The sequence below is a fragment of the Leuciscus leuciscus genome (assembly GCF_965113295.1).
Source record: "Leuciscus leuciscus genome assembly, chromosome: 6".
NCBI classification, from domain to species: domain Eukaryota; kingdom Metazoa; phylum Chordata; class Actinopteri; order Cypriniformes; family Leuciscidae; genus Leuciscus; species Leuciscus leuciscus.
Window position 1 is genome coordinate 20,709,464 of NC_138730.1, and position 19,853 is coordinate 20,729,316.

Consider the following 19,853-nt stretch of genomic DNA (forward strand, 5'->3'; position numbering starts at 1 on the left):
GCTTAGATCCAACATTGATCAAACTCACCTTCCTGTAGCTTTCTAGTAATCTTGAAGATAATAGATTGGCAAAGGCATGTTTGACTTGACGCAGTGCTGCGCAGAGCGATCGGTGTGTGACATAAAATAACCTTGAGAGTGATTAGAGAGCAGATGGCTCTGTATGCTTTCCAATCGCTCTCAACTTACTTTGTAGCACCACTTCAAGTTATGGTGTGTTTGATTAGGTTTGGAGCCAAACTTTGCAGGAAAGTGGACCTCGGGGTCAGGGTCAGAGTTGTTCAGCATGACCTAAGCAGTCCTTGGCATGTGCTTATGAGAAGTAGGGATGTCTTATTCATTAAAGAACATTTTTTTTTAGTTGGATTTTTCAATGAACCATTGAACCATTTCACAAAATGGGTCTGAATGGTTTGTTAATGATTCACTGATTCAGTCACAGTGGTTAACCTTAAAGGGATAGTTCACCCAAAAATGAAAATTCTTTCATTAATTACTCTCCCTCATGTCGTTCCAACCCCGTAAGACTTTCGTTCATCTTCGGAACACAAATGAAGATATTTTTGATAAAATCTGAGAGTTTTCTGTCCCTCCATTGACAGTTACACAACCACCACTACCATTACACAACTGGTTCCAAAGAGAACCAATCAACAAATCTTCTGCAAGAACCAATGAGGTTCATTCTCGTGTTATGCATCATGTTTGAGCTTCAGAAAGAACCAGTGAGGTTCATTCTTGTGGTATGCAGCACGTTTGAGCTTCCTCAAGAACCAATAAGGTTTGTTCTCATGTTATGCAGCACGTTTGAGCTTCCGCAGGAACCAATGAGGTTCATTCTTGTGGTATGCAGCACGTTTGAGCTTCCTCAAGAACCAATGAGGTTCATTCTCGTGTTATGCAGCATGTTTGAGCTTCAGCAAGAACCAATAAGGTTTGTTCTCGCGCGTCAAGCAGGTTCGGTTGAGCTTCTGTTTATGTTCACTGATTAATGTTTATATTATTTAGAAAATTTGTACTAAACTGCTCAATTCTATGGATTAGTTTTACGATCTCTTTATGAAGTTTTTGAAGCGCCAAAGTGTCAGTATCGTAGCCTTCAATAGGGGGACAGAAATCTCAGATTTCATCAAAAAGATCATTTGTGTTCTGAGGATGAACGAAAGTCTTACGGGTTTGGAACTACATGAGGGTGAGTAAATGATGACAGAATTTTCATTTTTGGGTGGACCCTTTAAACTGAACTCCCTAGCAACATGCTTAGTAACAAGCTTTAAACACCTTAATGTCAGCATGAAATGATAATTGAAAATGTTTATCCATTGGTGTCATAACTCGATCTTCCGGTGAAACAACTGACCTCTCTCTGGTGTCTCTGGTTTCTCTCTGGTCTCTTCAAGTATTGTTCGCAGCCGATGTTTATTTTATGAACTGACATTTGTTGTAGATCCGTATGTTGGGATCCACTGTGGGAGCCAGGACCTCCAGTGTGTCTTTCATGAAGGAGCAGATTCTGGGTCTAGAAACAGAACTGGACACCCAAACCAAAGCTTTAGAGTAGGTGCATCTATTCTACCACTTACATCTTCTTAAAAAAATCTGATGCCTTTTCTGTCAAATTTCTGGAGCAGCATATTCTTGTTTCTTCAGGGCTGCAGAGCATAAATTGGAAGAAAGCGAACAGACAGTGATGCAGAGTAGCAGGCTGGCGGAGAAGCTCAGAGATGAGCTGAGAGTTGTTAAAGCCGAGTTAGCTGAAAGAACACGTCTGGGGAAACGGTATGAGATTAGTTATGCTAATGAAAACTTCACAGACTAATTCATCTTGGGAGCAGTAATCTCTTTAAGCTGGAATTACTTCACATGTACAAGAAGTCTTTTTGTGATTCTTCAAACACCGCAGCTTAAAATTCTCTGAAAATTCTCTTTCAAAGTGCGGAGCAGCAGAGAAACCAAGCGCTCCGAAATGCAGAGAAGCTCACGGTCACCTTCAAAGAATACAAAGATGATGTTTCTGAAAAACTCAGGACGGTAATCTGACTAAAACTGATTCATATAAATCATTCTGTGTTCAGAGATATCACTTCCTTTTCTGTTCCATGCATGTGACATGCATGTTCTGCATTGTTGAAGGTGTTGGAGAGTGAGGGCCAGCTGAAGGTCAGTCTGATGGAGTGTGACAGAGAGAGAGGGGAGCTGGAGAGGAAGTGTGCTGAGCTGGAGAGAGAGAAGGAGGGTCTACGTCACAACATCTGGTAAGAGAGGATTTCTTAAACTGATCTGTGTTGTTGTGGACTATGAAGATCATTCATATGATGGTTCATTTAATGCCAATATAATTTTTGATCAATTTAATGAACCCTTGCTGATTAAAACTATACATTTCTTAAAAAAAAAAAAAAAAAAAACTTACTGACCCCAGACTTACAAACAGTAGTGTATTCTGTTGAGGTAATTGACTACATGGATACAACTTTTTTAGATCAATATTTCAGTATTTTAATAAGTAAATCAATATTTAAGGTCAAAATGTATATAGATGTACATACATATATTATATTTTTGTCTTGTTTTCCAGTATAAATATCTTTAATATATATTTTTACAATTTACCTGTTAAAACAAAGAATATTAAGATTGCATTTTCCCAAAGAACATGTTGAATGTTTTTGTACCCAATTGAATTTTTCCCACAATTTTGTTGCATTTATGCTTAAAGGGATGGTTCGGAGTAAAATCAACTTAGGGTCCTTTGCACCATGACCTCGAGCATCCTTATGCATCGCTTTCTGACAGGACTTTTACGTGGGGTAATTTACTATTGGGGTAATTTACTATTATTAGTGGGGTAATTTACGTGATACATCATAGGATCCATTAGCGCCTGCACTAAGCCATCCGGCTGATTTCTCTAAATAAGCTCTAACTTTAATAATGTTAAACCAAGGGAAAAATAGGCTTCTGGGGGGTGTTTGGCTCGAGGTCATGGTGCATTCCGAACCATCCCTTTAAAACAAAATTCACAAAACAAATTTTTTTTCTATTAATGTGACAATCAGTAGATTTCGCAACGATACACATCATCTAATATGTTCATCAGCCAAAAGAGCCGATCACTTGACGAGTTATCAGCTTCTAGCCTGATTGGAAATGTTAGTTGTAACTGGTGTTTCTGTTCTCTGATCAGTGAGCTGAAGGAGGTTCACGGCCGCTCTGAGTCTCTCTCCGCTGAGCGTTTACAGCTGCAGTCTCAGGTTCAGCAGTTCTCAGATCAGCTGAAACAGCTGCAGAGGGAGCTGGCTGAGAAGGAGGTGCAGCTGCAGGAGGTGGCGGGGCTGAAGAGAGAGAACGAGGACCTGCGGCTCCTCACGGCCTGTCAGGAGCAGAGGGTGGCTCAGGCCCACAGAGAGAGAGAACAGGACAGAGCCGAGCTGGCCAGCCTAGAGAACATACTGGACTTATTACATTTGAGAGAGGTGCTGGAATGCACACACATACACACACACAAACACACACACATGTTGTGTTTTCATGTTTTATGGGGACTTTCCATAGACATACTGATTTGTATACTGTACAAACTGTATATTCTATCCATTTACACTAAACCTACCCCTAAACCTTAGGGACCGTTAACACGACACCGTTTTCAACTAAAAATGGAAGACTTTTTATGCGGTTTGGCTGTTCTTTTACATGACAACGACATTTTGGTGGCTTGAAAACGCAAGTTTTTGAAAACGACACCCTTATCATCTCCGTGTAAACTACAAAACTGTGAATCTGTGAAAACTGTGACGTCATGCGCATGCGTAGGCTATTACGTGTTTAGTCTATTGGCTTTTTTCAAATGAAAGGATACAGATATTAACAGTAAGAAATAAGTGGAGGAATACAGACATCATTACAAGTGGTTATAAGAATAAGAAAGTCAACACATTTTGTAATCATGAAAAATTTAAGGTTCCTTACAACAGGCTCAAGGATGATGAATGTTTTCGAATCCCTTGTTTTCAAAGGTTTTGACATTTTCTTAAAGGAAGTAAAATGGGACTTTATGTCAGAGAACATTCTAAAATGGGGGTTACAATGAATGTTTCTGGCTTTGTGAAGATGAAATTTACTCAGAAGACAAAGTAATAATAAAGTATTATAAAGATTAACATCCTTAGAATGAAAATCGGACACACAAATATATAATGTAATTTGTGTCTTTATGAATGTGCGTTCGGCTCGAGTGCACTGTACAGTAGTAAAAGAATGTTTATGTGCGCGGGTGCGTAGTCTTTCTTTACAAAGTGACATTGCCAACTACTTGTCTGGCATGCATAATATAGCGTTATTAGTTGTTTTTCTGGATCCGTGTGAACTGGGATCGTTTTGATAACGTTGTCATCTGTACAAAGAAAAAACGTTTTTAGCACATCGTTTTCGTGTAAACTAGTATAATTTTATAAGCTGTTTTCCTCATAGGGCAGTGCCATCTTTGTGGGGACATTTTGTCCCCATGAGTAGGGTTTACCAGGCCACACACACAACCACAAAGACCTTCTAAATAAAATGAATTACCTTTACAATTAAATGTCATTGTGCACATTTAAGGGGATAGCTCCCCTAAAAATGTAAATCTTTCCATTTACTCACTCTTATATTGTTGTTCCAAACCTCTATGACTTTCTGTCTTCTGTTGTACACAAAAGAAGATAATGAACAAAAAAATAGTTCATGCATTGAAAGTCATTAGGGTCTAAAACATCATTGGACCCCATTGACTTTAATTTTATGGACAGAAACGGTTAACACAATTCTTCAAAATATCTTCTTGGCTGTGGAATGACTTGTGTTTCAGAATCGGGAAGGTGCACTGTGTGTGAACCCTTGTTTGCTGTCTGCACTGTCTTACACAAGCCCCACTGAATCTCTCAAACACAAACCTGGTGAGTATCTAACTCAGAACAGGATACTGCTGCCTTCCTGAGACTTATCCTTCACTCATCCACGCTTCTTTTGTATCTTGTAGTATTTTCCTGGACAAACTGTTGCTTTAACCTCTCCCCTGTTAATGTAGGCGAGGGCTATCAGAAGCTGTTGGTGGTGCTTCAGACGGTTGAGAGGGAAAAGACCCGGCAGGCCAGTGCTGCTCATGGGCTACAGGAGAGACTGACTAGAGCCCAGGAGGAGATCTCTTCCCTCCAGACCTCTATCACAGAGAGATCCTCTCACTACCAGCAGCTCCACAATCAGCTCCTGGACAAGGCTACTCAGGCCACCTCCTTAGAGAAAGAGGTAAGAATCACATCAACTGAATTCTGCCGGGTACCATGAAAAACATAATTTTACTGCATTGTCTTTGCTGGCTGCACACATAAAAAAGTAAACTTTTAATAAATCACTGAAGAGTATCATAAACTCCTGAGTTTGGATGATTTTAATGAGTCATTCGGTCATTCAAAATGCAACTTTTAATGACTTCTGCAGTCTCAAATTTATTCAATCCCTTCATTGCAGCATCTTTAGTACTTAGTAGAACACTCTTTTGTTGTTATGATCTGCTGCAAATGAGATGTATGACCAGACACCAGCTTCTGGCAGCATTTCTGAGGAATCTTAGCCCATTCCTCATGAGCAATGGCCTCCAGTTCAGTAACATTCATGGGTTTGTGTGCTGCAACCGCCGCCTTCAAATCCCACCAGAGATTTTCTATGGGGTACAAGCCAGGTGACTGTGATGCCACCGTAGAATCTTCCAGGACTACTTCTGAAACCAAGCCTTGGTGGAATATGAGGTATGCTTGGGATCATTGTCCTGGTTGAAGGTCCAAGCTTCAACTTCCTCACTGATGGCATGACGTTTTCTCCTAGGATTTCCTGATACTTCAATAAATCCATCATGCCTTCCACACACTGCAGGTTTCCAGTGCTAGATTCAAAACAGCAGCAAAGCATCACCAAGCACCACCATGCTTAACCATAGACAGACCAACCTTCCTCCTCCTATTTTCCTGGCGGTGCGGCTAATTTAGTTTGATACGTGGTCCGATTGACCAGAGAAACGCTTTACGTGCGAATATTTCAGCAGTTATAATATGTGTACCGTATTTCTGTCGACTGAACAGCGATACCAATCATTCATGAATGAATCATTCTTTTGGTTCGATAATTCTTTCTAAACGCGCTTGCATGACGGTCTGAAACTATTCGTTCGGACCGCTCTGTCACTGAATACTCTGAAGCGTTTTTTCGGTCAGTACAATAACAACAATTAGCGCTGTTTTCAGAAGTCACTAAAAGTTGCATTTTCAGTTAAATTTGGGGAAACCACTTGAAACATTTGTTGTGTTGAGCTATTTGAATTACTTTTGTTTGATTTGTTCATTGCAAACAGCTGAAAGTCTGTACATTTTGCAATGGGGGTTGAATAATTTCGATTGCAACTATATATAAATAATATTAAAGTATAAAAGTTTTAAATACATTATTACTGTATTTTCGATCAAATAAATGCAGCCTTGGTGAGCATAACAAACTTCTTTCAGAAAAGATGCATATTGTTTTAAATATGCTAGAAGTATGGTAACTGACTGACCAAAAGTTGTGCTTATTAGCTAAAAAAGAAGAGTGCGCGTATAACTGTCCTGGAGAAACAGCTGCAGGAGAAGAGTGCTGCTTATTCACAGACTGTAATGAAGACCGGCCAGCTTGAACAAGACCTTATGGTAACATATACACACATGCAATATCACACATAAAACAAACAGTGATTTTTTTAAAAGATATAATCTATCCTGTTCTCTGTACCTGTGTTAAATTAGGAAAAGGCCAGCAGTATTCAGCACTACCAGTCAGTCTTGAACAAGAAACAGAGGGAATATCAGCAGACTATAGAGAAAATCAAGAATGCACATTCACACAAATCCAGAGAACTGGAGGACAGAATAGAGGTGGTACGTGTGCAATTCTTGCGTTTATTAATTATATTGCCCTTCTGCGTGTGTAAATCCTGTGATTGTAATAAGATGTGTGTGTTTTTCAGCTGCAGTTGTCTCTGGCTCAGAAACAGACTGAACTCGAGGAGCTAGAACAAAATTTTCACTCAGAGAAACAGGAGTCACAGCAGAGAGCCAATCTTCTGCAGACCATTATAGATCAGCTCACTGAGGTCAGAACTCACCCTTCATGCCAACTCATCCCGCTGGTACTGAGGGCTTCAAAAGTCTGACACCACAAATTGAGATTTTTTTTATTTTTTTTCATTTACATGGATTATTATTATTATTATTATTTGTTTTACTATTTCTTGGTCAGTAATCAGTCATTTTGTGATATTGATCATGTGACTGTTTGTATAGAAAGTCAGATGTTTTTGCTTCCAGTGTAGCACAATATGTTCTTTGGCTAATTCTCAGATCATGCTGGATAACATGATCATCAGGTTTTATACGTCACATTAATTTGTAATGAAAAAATATATATATTAAAGAGGCCATATGATTCTTTTAAATTGTTTTTTTTTCCTTTAATGTATCTGTTTGTGCATGTATGCAATCTACAAAGTTACAAAGCTCATTGTCTCCCACAAATGGAGAACACTGATCCAGACCCACGCCTCGATCAAACGTCAGATATCACTTCCACAAACGTCAGATATCACTTCCACAAACGTCTACGTCACAATATTAAGTATTAGCATAATGCCAATCAAAGAAAGAAGTGATGGTTCAGTGAATTATAGCGTTGTTGTGATTATGTTAAGGGTCATTTCATTTCTGACACATGCTTGAGGTGTTTAGCCAATCACAACGCACTAGGTCATCTGGCCAATCAGAGCACTCTGGGCTTTTCGGAAGGAGGGGCTTTGTAGAAACCGCAACTCAATAAGAGCATTTCAGACAGACTGGAAATAGAGGTGCTGCAATAATGAACAGTATCCGAAATATAATGTTTTTTTTTTATGTTTTTTTTTATTAACCTGTTAACCTATTCTACTAGACCCAATAGATAAAATAATGACCTTTTCAAATAGCATCATGTTATATACTATGATTCATATGGCCTTTTTAAATGTAAAAGAGACAAAATATAAGCAATTTTCTTTTCCTCAGACTTTTGGACACATCTGAATCACTTTATCAATGATGCGAGTTTGTGTAAATCTCTTAATGAGTATCTTTCTGTTCCCTGGACAGGATTTTGAAGCAAAATCTAAATGCAGTGAAGAGACACTCAGAAATGTCGAAGAGGAAGCTGCTGATTCTGCTTCAAAAGTGAGACTGACTAACTATTTTTGTGTTTTCTTGTCTGCTCAGCACTTTGATGAACAGAACAGGTCGTTTGTTGTTACATTGCTTTGTCCAAAACAGGGGTTCTCAAAGTTTTAGACTCAAAGGCCCCCATTGTCCAGCATGATATTCAGAGATATTTCTTTTAGTATTTCTGTTGTAATTATGACAAAGCTACTTGTTTTCTAAATGTATTATTAACTGAAGTGTTAAAATATTAAATTTATTTTATTTTATTTATATAATTAAATTATTTTAAGCCCTGTGGCTGCCTTGGATGTTGGTTGAGAACCACCGGTGTAAAGAAATTCATACACCACGATGACACATTTCAGTAATACTTTACAATAAGGTTCCATTAGTTAACATTAGTTTACAACATTAGTTGACATTACAATGGAAAATACTTCTAAAGCATTTATTAACCTTAATTCATATTAATATCAACGTTTACTAATAATTAAAATAAAATATTGGATCTGTTAATATTATTTAATGGACCTGAGTCAACAATTAAACTAACAATGAACAGTAATATTTGTATTAACCAATGTTAAAACAGATTAACAAGATTAATAAATACTGTAACAAATGTATTGCTCATTGTTAGTTAATAACTAACTAATGGGACTTTATAATAATAATAATAATAATTCATTACATTTATATAGCTCTTTTCTGGGTACTCAAATCGCTTTACATAGAACGGGGAAATCTCCTCAACCACCACCACCTGGATGATGCGACCGCAGCCATAGTGCGCCAGACCAGCTTATTGATGGAGAGGTGACAGTGATGAGGCCAATCAGTATATGGGGATGATTAGGAGGCCATGATGGACAGAGGCCAATGGGCAAATTTGGCCAGGATATGCTGGGGTTAAACCCCTACTCTTTCAAAAGACATCCTGGGATTTTTAATGACCACAGAGATTCAGGACCTCGGTTTAACGTCTCAGCCGAAGGACGGTGCTCTTTTGACAGTATAGTTTCCCCGTCATTAGACTGTGGCGTTAGGACCCACACAGACCACATGATGAGCGCCCCCTGCTGGCCTCACTAACACCTCTTCCAGCAGCAACCTAGTTTTCCCAGGAGGTCTCCCATCCAGGTACTAACCAGGCTCAACCCTGCTTAGCTTTAGTGGGCAACCAGTCTTGGGCTACAGGGTGATATGGCTGCTGGCTGTGACTTAGTGACGTTATTGTAAAGTGTTACCCAAGTTTCTTGTGTGAAGTAATCATTCTGTCTTTCTGTCAGCAAAATGCTGCCACTATGTGGCAGCCGACAAGTACATACTTAAAGTTTAACATGCAGATGTTAAGGAGGATTTTATAGAACAAAAACTAATTAAAATGAGATTTGCTGCTTTATTGCGTCAGACTTGGTTAGGACACTGGTCATTTCTGTCTTGATCTTTCCAGGTGAGGAGCCTGCAGACAGAACTGTCCTCCTGTAAAGAGGTGCTGAGTCATTACCTCCAGCAGATGGACGAGGTGAAGAAACATCAGGAGAAACAGCTGGAGCTGCAGAACAGTGAGGTCAGTCCTTGGAGCTGGACACTTCCTCTTCCTGTCCTCCTGGGGATCCTTATTTGAATGACATTGAAGTGAAACTTGTTGGTTAATGTATGACTTAATGATGTATGTTTATCAGCTGTCACAGCTGCAGGAAGAGCTGAGGAGGAAATGTGTGGCTTATCAGAGCGCCAGTGAGGAGAACCTGCAGCTGCAGCAATCCATGCAGAACCAGCACACCATGCTGCAGGAGAGCACGTCACGCATCGCACAGCTGGAGGAGAGCCAGAGTCAGCTGCAGAGCCAGGTACACACACCAGGGGTTCCCATGTCCGTGGAAAACCCGGAAATATCTGGGAACTTTTGATGTGGTTCGAGCACAGTTTTTTTGCGATGCTTTGATTTAGATCTGATTGAAACAAGAAGTCTGGATAGGACATATCTAAGAGCTTGTCGCTTTTAAAAGAATAGCGAACAGCATTTTGTTTACATCACAGCCCAGTGAAGAATTTGACAGCTTGTCAAGTCAGTGCAATCTCAGTAGTAAATATTTGTAAAATATATATTTCAAAACTATATTTTTAAATATATATATATATTTATGATGCTCTCCTGTGAAATATTTAATCAACTACATATTGCTCTTGGGGAGAGTCTAATTTGTGTACAAATTGTTCTTTTGAGTCAAATGTTTTCAGTTCTTAATGAGCTAGTTCACAGTTCGGTCTGTTTGGTAAATAAGTTGGTCTAAACAAGAATGATTTTTACATTTTTATCCTGTAATCACAAACGACTGTAAAAGTCATTGAAATTAATTGATTAGGTATGCAAACATACACACTTATCTTGAGAAAGTTTTGCCATAGTTCAATTGCTTTTCAATATAGCTGTTTACTTAGAACTGACTAACCCTAATGCATCACATATCAGGCTTTGGTTTCTTTTGAATTAGGCTTTTTGTCAAATTTGGGTAATAAGTAATAGATTTTATCATTAATTATTAATTTATTGTTATTAAATTATTAAATGTTTTATGTTTTAATTTTGTAACGGTACGTGTGACTATCCATACGTCTGGGTTTGCATTCTGCATAGGAAATAAATAGAGAGTGAGCTATTTGATATTACACACAACAAACCTTCAGATTTAGGTCATATTGATAGGCTTCACATTTAGGTCAGACATCGCATATAGCCTGACTAGCAGACACTGTTTACTGTGAGAAACATGAAACTATACCATCACTTCTGATTGGAGTAACTGATCACACACCACATCAAACATAATATTCACTTCTGTCTGATCATTTTTTCATATTTAGTATTCATTGTCCTGATCGGTGTGATTGTTAAATGTTGTCCTTATTAATGTCTGATCAATGAATAATGGAGTCATTCATGTGTGTGAAGATATATGTAGCTGTCCCTCAGGGTTGTTCTTCTCCAGCACAAAGCAAGCTTCTTTTCCATTAGAAAACTGTTTGTACTGAACCTTCAAACGAGTAATTGAACTTTAAAGTCAAAGTTGACTCATTTTTTAAAACACATTTTTGGTCTCATAAACTATTCAGTGAACATTTTATAATAACATCAAATGTAAAAATAAAAATATAGCTCAAAATGTAACCATAGGTCTGTATAATGTTTAACAGTATGTTTTATATATACACAGTGTATATATATATATCTATCTCTCAACTTTAAATTAAAAGATTAAATGGCTCTGAAAGAAAGAAATTTCAGATGCATTTTGACCACAGACATAATATAACAAGGTCCAGAACTCTATGTTGTCTATAAAGGAATGTCCTTAAGAACATTCTATAATTTTTTTTTTAATGATAAAAATGGAACATTTCTGGTTGTATATTGTCTGTGGAGTTGTGGTGTTGCTGTGAAAGACGGTAACACCACAGACAAATTGGCACAAATCTAGAATCTTTTCTAAAATGGAGGCTGTCATCATGATGTTTTCAATGTCTGGGGACATTTTAGAAATATTAATTAGACTGTATTTATTAAAAACATTTGTAAAAATCTGTAAGTTAGTAGAGTTACACCACAGACAAATGAAAGCAAAATGTATGAAAATTAATAAGAGAGAATCAACTGACCGTGCACCCCTTCGAACAACCACCACCACCACCTGCAATGACCTTTACACTCAGGATAGTCCAAATACAATTCCCTCTTTTCTTAAAGGGATAGTTCACTTTGAAATAAATTTTTGGTATGTTTTTGCTTACCTCAAGGGCATCCAAGATGTAGGTGTCTTTTTTTCCGCAGTAGTTTCAATTTTTATATTTTTAGGTCAAACCGTTCTTGTCTGTCTTGTCAAACTGATATAATGCAGTTTGATGGTCACTGTCTCAAAGAGCATGCACAGAGTCCAAATTAAAACAATTCCCCGTCGTCCAAATTAAACAATTCCCCATCGTAAGTACACATTGATGGCCTAAGACACGAAACGAGCGGTTTGTGTGAGAAAACGAACAGTATTTATATCGTTTTTACCTCTTATACACAGCCATGTCGAAGTGATCTGATCTGACGTGTACGCAGACTGGTGCATAGATATATACACTAGATGTCGCCTTAAAGACATTCGTTCCAATGAACTGCCGTAGACAAGGCGACATCTAGTGTGTATATATCTATGCACCAGTCTGCGTACACGTCAGATCAGAACATTTGGACGCGGCTGTGTTCAAGAGGTAAAAACGATATAAATACTGTTCGTTTTCTCACACAAACCGCTCGTTTCGTGTCTTAGGCCATCAATGTGTACTTACGATGGGGAATTGTTTAATTTGGACGACGGGGAATTGTTTTAATTTGGACTCTGTGCTTGTGTTTTGAGATAATGACCATAGACCTGCATTATATGAATGACAGACAAGAACGGTTTGACCTAAAAATATAAAAATTGAAACTACTGCGGAAAAAAAGACACCTACATCTTGGATGCCCTTGAGGTAAGCTAAAACATACCAAAAATTAATTTCAAAGTGAACTATCCCTTTAAATGGACAACATTCATTACGTTAACAGTAACACCACAGACATGAAGTTGGGGTACACAACTTTGTCTTAAAATATAACAAAATGTTTATTATTTTTAAACAATTTAATTAAATTGTTCTTGTTTAAGTCTAAATCACAATATAACTATTTTATTTGTTTTAAAAATTACATTTACATCTACTTCTCTGAGGTATGGCGGGAACATGCAGATAAAAAAATAAAAAAATGTGTGTATATATATATATAAAACATTTCCACAGAATACAGATAATTTATATTTATATTTATAATTTATTGGTTTTTTAAAGTTTACTTTAACTGTTGAAAATTAGGGTAACTTATTGCCCTATTATGATACACTTGAAGAATTGCCCTATTATGATACACTTCCCCACTATAAACGCTGTTCTATCTGTGCAAACCCAGGACTGTTACCCAGGTACAGGCCATGGCTCGGTTAACTAGAATTCAGCTAGAGTTAGAAAAAGCAAAAACGTGTTAGACAATAATCTCATGACCTTACTGCCTGAAAGACTTATCTGTGCAGATAGTGGGATAACATCTACTGATCGTCCACAGGTGTCCCAGCTGGAACAAGATTTGGAGAAGGAGCGCACTGCCTTGTCTCAGGCTCTGAGGAGAAGGGAGAGAGAAGTAGAGGAGGTCACCCAGGAGGTGCAGAAGAAGGACAGGCAGGCTGCTGAGCTCTCCGGCTCCATAACGTGAGACCACCTGCCAATTCACTTCCTTCATTTACCTGATTTAGGCCTTCTTAATTTTCTGTGTGCTGGTTTGTTCACAGCAGTCCTGATTGGTTTCCAGTGGTATTTTTTACCTTTTATTCATGCAGTTCTTTTCGAACTTTTTTCGATGTTTGCATTAACCTTTGTCAAATTCTTAAATGTATTCAAGAAATTTAGTTAGAATAATGAGACACTATAGGCTGTTGCCAATACAATGAAATCAGTATCAACACAATCCATTTTTGCACTGCAGAAATGGCACATAAGCTTCATCTAGATATAGATGTATTTACAGAGACTGTTTAATACTCAGAGGTGGCATGAATGCATTTACACTGCAATTACAATGGCATAAATAATGCTATGAGGTTAAAAAATATTGAAAAATTAAAATAAAAAATGAAATGATATATTTCTAAAATGTAGTGAAAATGCTAATAGCAAAATGCTAACAGCAAATCACTGTTTTAATGAATGAGGCAATGAATCATTTCAGTAACAAAACATCAGTGTGTGTTTTAACGGAACTGTTTTTGGTGAAATAGAGCAAAAACAGACAAAATTGTGTCAAAAAGGTCTGTGATTTTGATAGTTGGACAGCTAAATAAAGTAGGCAGCCAAAGAAGTAGGCGGAGGGGTAATGGGTGCAGATGCGAGATACATTAATATTTCTTAAATAATCAGCTAAAAGTTCTCTGGCACGTAGGTTGTCGAACCCATGCCTACAAAGAAGAAAACGCTTTCTAGGCCCTGCCCAGTGCGATTTGTGTTAAAGCATTCCTTAATCTGGTTGTTTGATGAGAGAGAGAGAGAGAGATTATTTTTAATAAACACTTTAAGAATCCGTCCAGCAGCGGATTACTTTTGTTCTGTTGCACGGAACCGTGGAAGAATTGAAAGTGGCACGGGTTGATCTTTGGTTTACCAATCAAAGGGGCGTTTAATGCCCACATGTGGAAATCAAATATTCAAGCCGTTTATCCATTTTCTACCCCATAACCTAAAAACATAAAATCAATCTGTTTTTTTTTTTTACCTAATAAATGTAAGTTTTCTCATTTTTCTACTTTCAATATTAAATCGAAAAAATGAATGAACAGACCCAAAAATGTAAGTCACTTAATATTCATTTGTTGCTTTTCCACAGTTGAACAAACAAGATCACAATTGTAATCATGCTGATATTAGGGACAAAAAGCACTATATCGTATAAAAGACACTCTCATACAAAGCCATTTTTTGGTCTCAACATCTTGAATTCTGGTGGCATTTAAACTGTATTCTAATAGGCTACCTCAAGCAGTGATGGAGTGTGACATAGCATATGTCAGCTGCGCACATCGATTAAATAATTACAATATAACTATTTATTGATTAATTGTTCAGCTCTATGTTTATGTCCTGTAAAAATGTATGATGCAACAATAATATCCTAATGTGCAACAAAGTCGAATCTCATTCAAATGGTGAAACGGTAGTCTTCCAGTAGACAGAGTGATGAAATCCTGTGCAGGAATGTCATCTGAGAATACATCCTGAGATATTCTGATTAGGATATTGCTTTTTCTAGGCACCACTAAAGAAGGTCATGTGTCTTGTCCCGAGGGTGTCCCTTGAGATGATCTTATGACTGCTTTATGGCTTCAGAGCCTTTGTGTCTGTAGACACTCCTGCTGCTGCACTCCTCCTGTATATATACTGCTAACCGTGAACTATCTTCACTGAGGAAGAAATCCCTTTGCATATTGGCTGATCACATAAGACCACTAAACTAGACCACCAGGATTTGTATTGCTTGATTTTCTGTCCTTTCTAAGGTCAGTTTTGTCCTGACAGCATTTGGACAATGGTAAAAGCACTGAGGAAAAGATAGTAATGTTAATCTGTGTTTGTTTTTCAGGCAGCTGAGTTCAGAGATGAGCAAGTGTCGAGTGGAGCTGTCAGACATGGAGCTGGAGCTGTTGCGTCTGAGGAGAGACAGCAACACGAAAGCGTCTCAGCTCAATCAGATGGAGGAGACACTCAAGGAGACCAGAGGCTTGCTGGATAAGAAGAGCGAAATGGGTATGCAGCTCCAGTGACCAACAACAAATAACGGGCATAAACTTTTACGCTTGAGTTTATCTGCGCCTTTGGAAAAGTGATTGGTCTCTTTTTGTACGGTCCACATGTCAACAGACCCTCTACGGACACCTGGGGTTTTGCAGACCTCACTTTGAGAAATGCTCACCCAAAGTTTGCTGTTTGAACCCCACAAAGGGGCATCCGTAATTCTATTGTATTGTATTCTGTTCTGTTTTATTCTATTCTATACGACTCTGAGGTAGATGACTGGAATAATAGTTGAATAATAGTCTTATGTTTTCTTGCCTATGTGTCCCAGTTATGGACCTTGAAGAGAAGCTCCACCGCAGTGAGACGGACAGGAGGAACTCGCTGCAGCGGGCGCAGTTGATGGAAGGACAGTTGCTGGAGGTGCGTGGAGAGCTGACAGACACCCTGGACCACCTGCAGGAGCTGAGAGACGTGCTACAGCGGACACAGCTGTCGTCAGACCAGCGGCAAGCAGCCATTGATAAACTGGCTGCTGAGCTCAGGTGAGCTGCTCCACCTCTTCGCTCTGACTGCTGGGAAATCACAGCAGTCTGTCCATCACTGGATACTGAGCACCTCTGAGGTTTCTTACACCCTTACTCATGTTTGGCTGAGGACAACCTGAATTGAGCACTTTCTGTTGTTGCTCGAATGCCTCTGAAATAGATTATTATGGATCTCTAAAGGCCTCAAAACACAAGTTTTATAATCACCTTCATACCATTTTGTGCATACCATATTGGATGCACAAAAGGACAAATATTTCCTTGTAAATACCTGCTGCTGGTTACATCCGGTTTTGGTGGCTTTTCTTTCATTCTTCCTTCCTGATTTTTAATCTGTCTCAGTAGAGACGTATAAAGTCATTCCAGTTTCCTTTTATTTCCTAAACCCAATTTCCAACACTTCATAAATGTTTAAATCTAGTACATGCACTTTGAATACAAAAATACAAACCACATTATGGTGCCCTGATATATTAATTGTCTAATTCTATTATTTTAATTGTAAATATGAGCATTGTTATAATTTTACATTTCATTGTTTTTGTTTTTACTAATCAGTGTTATTTATGTATTATAATGTGATAAACATCATTCATTGGTTTAGATTTAACTAAGTTCTCTAGTTTTTCTTTAATCTTTGTAAAAAGTGTTGTAAATGTGAATCTTTGTAAAATTATATTTTATTTACTACCATTCAAAAGTTTGGTTTTCAAAAAGTTTTTTTTTTTTGAGAATCCTGAAAAACATTTCACTTTCCACAAAAATATTAAGCAGCACAACTGTTTTCAACATTGATAATAATCAGAAATGTTTCTAGAGCAGCAAATCAGCATGTTAGAATGATTTCTGAAGGAGCATGTGACACTGAAGACTGGAGTAATGATGCTGAAAATTCAGCTTTGTCATTACAGGATTAAATTATATTTTAAAATATATTGAAATGGAGACGATATAGAAAAATATTTTACAATATTTCTGTTTTACTGTATTTTGATTAAATAAATGCAGCCTTGGTGAGCAGAAGAGACTTCTGTCAAAAACATATAAAATCGTACTGACCCCATACTTTTGAACGGTAGTGTACGTGACATGTAACACATTTTTGCACTTGATTTTTTTCTTCTTCTTTTTTTTTTCTTTTTTTTTTTTTGCTCATGACTGCATATGTCTGTAATAACCAGAGGAAGAAAACTCAAACACTTGTTCCGTTATTCAGAACGACATCGGTTTTAGAATGATCACTGATAAGGTTTTCATCAAATTATGATCATAACAAACACACACATTCACAACTCGACCCCACCCCCAACATTTTCAGTCAAGCCATAGAAGGAAAAACAGTTGTGACTGTGAATTTGTCATCATGAATATTAATGTTGTTGAAAGGTGCCACACACCTCATCTGCTTGGACAAAATCTACAAAAATCAAGTGGTTCTTTATTAATATAAAACTTTACATATAATAAGCACAGGAAATATCCCTGCAACTCGCACCATATATGATTTTGTACGATCATGTTTTTTTTTTTGTCATACGTTTATGAACAGTATTGTCCTATGTTCCCCATGTTACATATTGGACTGAAAACAGAACTAAATGTGTACTCAAGTCACGTCCTAAATTCTGTTTACATAGACCTTATTCACAGCAGCGCCATCTTTGATTTTTAACAGGAATGAAAGCGAGGATGTGAGGGATAGACATGCATCTCTTAAATGGGTTGTACTGCTATTAAATGTGTTTGTGGATTGTTCTGCTGACGAAACAATGCAAAAATAATGTTTCTGAGAAATAACAGTAGACAAAAAACCAAACAATATGATCTGTGTAAAATTATAAGTGATCTAGGAGCTTTATACAGCTTTTTACAGCGGATCCCATTGAAAACACAGTAAGTCTATCCCTCACAGCCTCACTTTCATACCTGTCATGGTGCTGGTCTGAATAAGGTCTATTAGCAGTGGTTTCCAGTGTCTGTGACTGTTGGTTTGTTAACAGGGTTGCGAAATACATTTTATTATTAATATTTTTTACCTCATAGAACAAATTCAAATCCTCATTAACATGTTGCACATCTATACTTTTAGCAATGTGACATAACTGGCCACAAGTTAAAAGTGAAGAGTGTTTTCTACACCAAAAGCAACTGATAAAATTACTGTTTACATACAGATTCGTCAAACAATCTCCCCATCAGCGATTAGTCAAATAAACAGTAAGTCCTGTCTGGCCAGACATGATGCTCAAACAGATACTTGCATATTTATAGTTATAGCTATAGTCTTTGCATATGGGATAGGAAAAAGTATGTTAACCTAGAAAAATTTAAATAAATGTTCTAATCATAATGCAAAAAAATTTATGAAAAAATTATAATCATTTTCTCCATTATTGGATGTGTTTCCAGAGAGAGTCAGAGGGAGCTGGAGGAGAGGAACAATGAGGTGCTGGATCTGGACACTGCTCTGAAAGAGAGACAGGGGGAGCTACAGCAGAGAGCGCAGCTGGTACCACACACAAACATGAGCAAAATATCCCTTACAGCCACGTCTCCACTCTACTAAAGCACTGTGTTCTCTCTTGAGTTGGGACAGCTGGATGTGGCCATTAAGGAGCACAAGCTGGAGATGGAGAAGAAGGTGGAGTATTTACAGGAAGCTTTGGAGAAGAGCCAGAATGAGTTAAGGGAGAAAGACCAGCAGGTGAGTCATTGAGAGTGACCGTTGAAAGGTTTATTAATGGACAAAAAATTAACTGATGAGGTCCCGCTGCTCTCTGGACAGATGCAGTTCCTGACGGAGAGGATGGAGATGCTGAAATCACAGCTGCAGGTTAAGGAGGACATTGAGAGGGTACGGCACAAGCACATGCTTGAATTATTTTAGGGAAAGTGTTAAATCTCACAAATCCTGTGTGGGTAATTTTTTTTTTACCCCAAAATCAATATCTGAACATTTCATTTTGCTTAATCTTAAAAACAGTTAGGTTTATTTTAGGATGATTAAGGCATTGAATTTGATTTTCATGACAAATAAGCACCTCTATCCCCAATTTTCATTACTGTAGTGTGCTGCCATTCATTTATGCTTATTTAAAATACATTCTTTCTACTACAAATAGTAAAACAAATACTATTGCAGAATGACAATGACAATATGAGAATTACCCAAAAATGTCCAGATGCATTATTTTGATGATAATAATTCTGGGGGATAATATGCTTAATTGTCAATAAATTTGTTATCATGCAAACAATCTAAAATAAGCATTATTTCCTTTATGCAAGATATTTTAATAATATATTATTATATTATTATAATAACTTTATTTTGTATGTTTTTGTTTTTTATTGTAGCTTGAAATGTTTTTGTTCAGCCATTTTATTTTTTCATTTTGTTTATTCTATTGAATTAAAAGTGAAAGGAAGGATATAGTAGTATTTCCCAAAGGCACAGCAGCAATTGTCCAATTCATTTTTTTAACCATATTATATTGAAAAAATATGAAAAATGACAGGAAAATCTCCAAAGAATACAATTTACACATTTTAACTGCCTTCCCATCCTCCACACTGCCCCCTTTCTCAGCATCCAAAATTAAATTACAAGGGCCTAGAAGTAGTTGTATAATGGCTAGGACATACATATTTTCAAAAAAAAAAAAAGCCAGGGCTCTGGAAACGACCGAAA

The 19,853-nt window shown here is 37.5% G+C and overlaps 1 protein-coding gene across 1 annotated transcript in view; it reads left to right on the forward strand.

The window, feature by feature from the left end:
* Positions 1-19,853, forward strand: part of ccdc18 (coiled-coil domain containing 18) — a 40,298-nt gene that overhangs the window by 5,346 nt on the left and 15,099 nt on the right. Inside the window, exons 5-23 of the mRNA XM_082171813.1 lie at positions 1,448-1,557; positions 1,651-1,779; positions 1,935-2,031; positions 2,134-2,255; positions 3,188-3,476; positions 4,850-4,937; positions 5,069-5,286; positions 6,606-6,716; positions 6,813-6,944; positions 7,034-7,159; positions 8,187-8,264; positions 9,703-9,819; positions 9,935-10,102; positions 13,399-13,541; positions 15,463-15,626; positions 15,946-16,159; positions 18,572-18,671; positions 18,750-18,866; positions 18,948-19,016. Of these exons, the coding sequence (XP_082027939.1) occupies positions 1,448-1,557; positions 1,651-1,779; positions 1,935-2,031; positions 2,134-2,255; positions 3,188-3,476; positions 4,850-4,937; positions 5,069-5,286; positions 6,606-6,716; positions 6,813-6,944; positions 7,034-7,159; positions 8,187-8,264; positions 9,703-9,819; positions 9,935-10,102; positions 13,399-13,541; positions 15,463-15,626; positions 15,946-16,159; positions 18,572-18,671; positions 18,750-18,866; positions 18,948-19,016 (2,592 nt within the window). The remainder of the gene's footprint in view (positions 1-1,447; positions 1,558-1,650; positions 1,780-1,934; positions 2,032-2,133; positions 2,256-3,187; positions 3,477-4,849; positions 4,938-5,068; positions 5,287-6,605; positions 6,717-6,812; positions 6,945-7,033; positions 7,160-8,186; positions 8,265-9,702; positions 9,820-9,934; positions 10,103-13,398; positions 13,542-15,462; positions 15,627-15,945; positions 16,160-18,571; positions 18,672-18,749; positions 18,867-18,947; positions 19,017-19,853) is intronic.